General features: G+C 48.2%; 1 protein-coding gene across 4 annotated transcripts in view; it reads left to right on the top strand.

The window, feature by feature from the left end:
- The window catches only part of LOC107081950 (CREB3 regulatory factor-like), a 59,559-nt gene that overhangs the window by 20,385 nt on the left and 36,388 nt on the right, over nucleotides 1–2,786 (top strand). For 2 of the 4 annotated variants that reach the window (XM_015370335.1, XM_015370336.1), the window contains 3 exons: nucleotides 1,053–1,117; nucleotides 1,195–1,311; nucleotides 1,400–2,150. In XM_015370335.1, coding sequence (XP_015225821.1) covers nucleotides 1,109–1,117; nucleotides 1,195–1,311; nucleotides 1,400–2,150 — 877 coding nt within the window. In that variant the 5' untranslated portion in view covers nucleotides 1,053–1,108. The remainder of the gene's footprint in view (nucleotides 1–1,052; nucleotides 1,118–1,194; nucleotides 1,312–1,399; nucleotides 2,151–2,786) is intronic. The other 2 variants (XM_015370337.1, XM_015370338.1) reach the window with 1 other exon arrangement.

Below are 2,786 nucleotides of genomic sequence, written 5' to 3' on the forward strand. Positions count from 1 at the left end.
ACCAGTACAGTTAATGAGCAACCTGTACTTGTGTGCTTGTTTGTTCTGTCTAAAATGTTTATTTTGGAATAAAGAGGTTAATATAAAAAATATTTTTTGTCCGATTCATCGATTAATCAAAAAAATAATCGGCAGATTCATCGATTTTTAAAATAGTCGTTAGTTGCAGCCCTAGCTGATTTATACCCAGAAACCAGGTCGTCTCCGTGTGTGTCGCAGTTAACGCAGATATGCCCCCTCCTTTTCCGCAGACACTCTGGTGCACCTCTCCAAAATTGTAGGTGACCACAGACAGTAGGCCAATGATTGGTCAAATCTACACCCGCTCTACTCTATGCGTATTTCCTGTTTGGTAAATACTGGCTTGTTTTGTTTATATGACCGCCATTGTGGAAAACGTCTTGTGAAGATGGACCAGCTAGAAAAGCGAGGTGTGCGAGAACGCTGGGACCCTTTTTCCACCTGGATTCCTGCTCTTTCTCACTCATATCCCTCCGTTATCGCACAAACTTGCCCCCAGTTCATGATCATCCGTCTTGCTTTGTGAATAACATAGCGTAGACCACGCTTCAATATTGGGCATAAATCAAATATCTGCGCCATACCTCCGAAAAACTCCCTGCGACACACTTCTGCGGTAGTATAACTAGCCCTTTAGGGGAAGCATGTAGACAGAAAATAAAAGGTGCACTAAGACAGATCCCTGGGGAATGCCAGAAGGGATTTCTGTGGGTCTCTGATGTAGAGTTACCTACTGACATAAAAAGGTCCTGGCCTCATCAAGTAGGATTTATACCATTCCAGCACAACAAGAAAATATGACCTGGTAAACTGATGCTTGGGACACTATTTAACTGAACTACAGGACTCTTTGTTGTTTTTCTGGGTTAAATTTCTAACCAAGTGGTTTTCTTTTTTGTTTTGTTTTTTTACCGTCACCCCTGCAGTGTGAAAAGATGGAGGATATGAAAAGGCCACACAAGCCCTAATGTCAAAATGCACTTTATGTTGCATTTAAAGCTCCAAATAGTTACTTTGCTTTGTTTTTGCAGCAGAAGTTGCTCGATCTGAAGCTGTGTCCACATCCTGACACCTCCCTGACTCGGGCATGCCTCAGGTACAACCTCACACAGTTCTGCTATGACCGGCCTCCATTTGAAGGGCTTCTCACTCTTTCTACTTCCTCACTTTCAGCCGGGTATGAATGGGATGGAGCCTGCATTTGGCGAGGCCTACGGGGGCCACAGGGGACTGCTTAGCCCCTGCCCGCTGGCCATGTCGCCACAGGGGGGCAGGACAGAGTACGATCAGGTTAGAGAACAAGACGGCACAGAAAAAAACTACTTATTCTTAATTTAAGTTATTTTTTCTTCTAATAAACAAATTTGCCCCTCCGCAGAGTGTACTCCTGATGCTGGGCTCCCCAGCATCACCAAGGAAACGACCCTTCGAGCTGCTGAGTGACCTCGTGGACGACGGAGGGTTTGGCGAGGACCAGCATCCGGAGCGTTGGGACGTGTCCGCGCTAGATGAGATGGCTCGCTACACTAAACTAGGCCTTGGAGTTGGAGGGGAGCTACTGGCCTGCTCAGAGGAGGACATCCTGATGGGCCGCTGGGGGCGGAGCTGGGAGGAGCAGGAGCAGGAGGAGCAGTGGAAGAGGAGGGACAGGTGCGCAGCCCCCCCCATAACCCAGGAAGTCAAGGTCACAGCTGTGGGGAAGGAGGAGGCACATAGCTCTGTTACCATAGCAACACAGAGGGAGTTGTGTGCTGCAGGAAAAGCGATTGGAGTTGTACAGGACGATGAGGTGTCAAGGGAGTCCACAGTGGAGGTCTATCAGGTGGAGGAGGAGCCCGAAGGACAGGAGGCGGTGGCAGCAGCAGGGCTGGTTCTGGAGCACTGCAGCGAGGAGCACAACTACTCTCTGGGCCAGGGAGGGGAGAAGGCTGCAAGGACCGCCCATAACTCCGAGCCTGAGGAGGCGCAAGAGGTCGACGTTCAGCAAGAGGTCCAAGGCAGCGAGGACAGCCAGGCTAACACCGAGCTGGAAGAGGAGGAGGACGATGAAGAGGAAGAGGAAGAAGAGGAGGGAGCAGAGGAAACAGCAGTGGAGGCTGAGCTTTCCAGCTCCTCAGAAACTGAATGTGGTGAGTTTTGGCTTTACTGTGTTTATCTGTGCGGCGAAGAGCCGACTGGTCCCAGAAAACTGCATCATGGGCCCAGTCCAGCAAATTACCTCCCATTATTAGATGACCAGCAGCATGTCTAAACTTCGATGAAACGCTGCCCTCCAGAGAGATGAAAAGACTGAGGGTTGAAGTAGAACCATCTGTTACAGTCTGGCGGCCCTGGGGGGGAGGGCTGGTAAGGGGGTGGGGGGCGGCTGGATGGAAACATGTTCAACAGTTTGGTACCAACCAGTGAATAATTGCTCCTACTTTTAAAGCAGCAGAGGCCTCAGCTGCCTCCATATCTAAGATTGATTTGATTCTGCTTTTCTCACCTGATTCTCTTCAGAAGGGTTTCTCTGTAGTTAGATCTCAGTGGATAACCCCTAACAATGTCTGGACAAACATGTTACATTTTTATTATGCGTTTCCAACAGTCCATATACAGTTTCTAATTTAATCATATTAATAAAATTATTCACATGCTTCTTGGAAGAATCTTCACAGATAGGGGTGTAAATCATATCCATCATGGCGATTGAATTCAGTGTCGATTTCCTGACCCAACGATTCAATTATTTTCGAGACTCAATAATACACCGCGATACGATTCAA

The sequence above is a fragment of the Cyprinodon variegatus genome, unplaced genomic scaffold (genome assembly GCF_000732505.1).
Source record: "Cyprinodon variegatus isolate N-32 unplaced genomic scaffold, C_variegatus-1.0 Scaffold45, whole genome shotgun sequence".
Taxonomy (NCBI): Eukaryota; Metazoa; Chordata; class Actinopteri; order Cyprinodontiformes; family Cyprinodontidae; genus Cyprinodon; species Cyprinodon variegatus.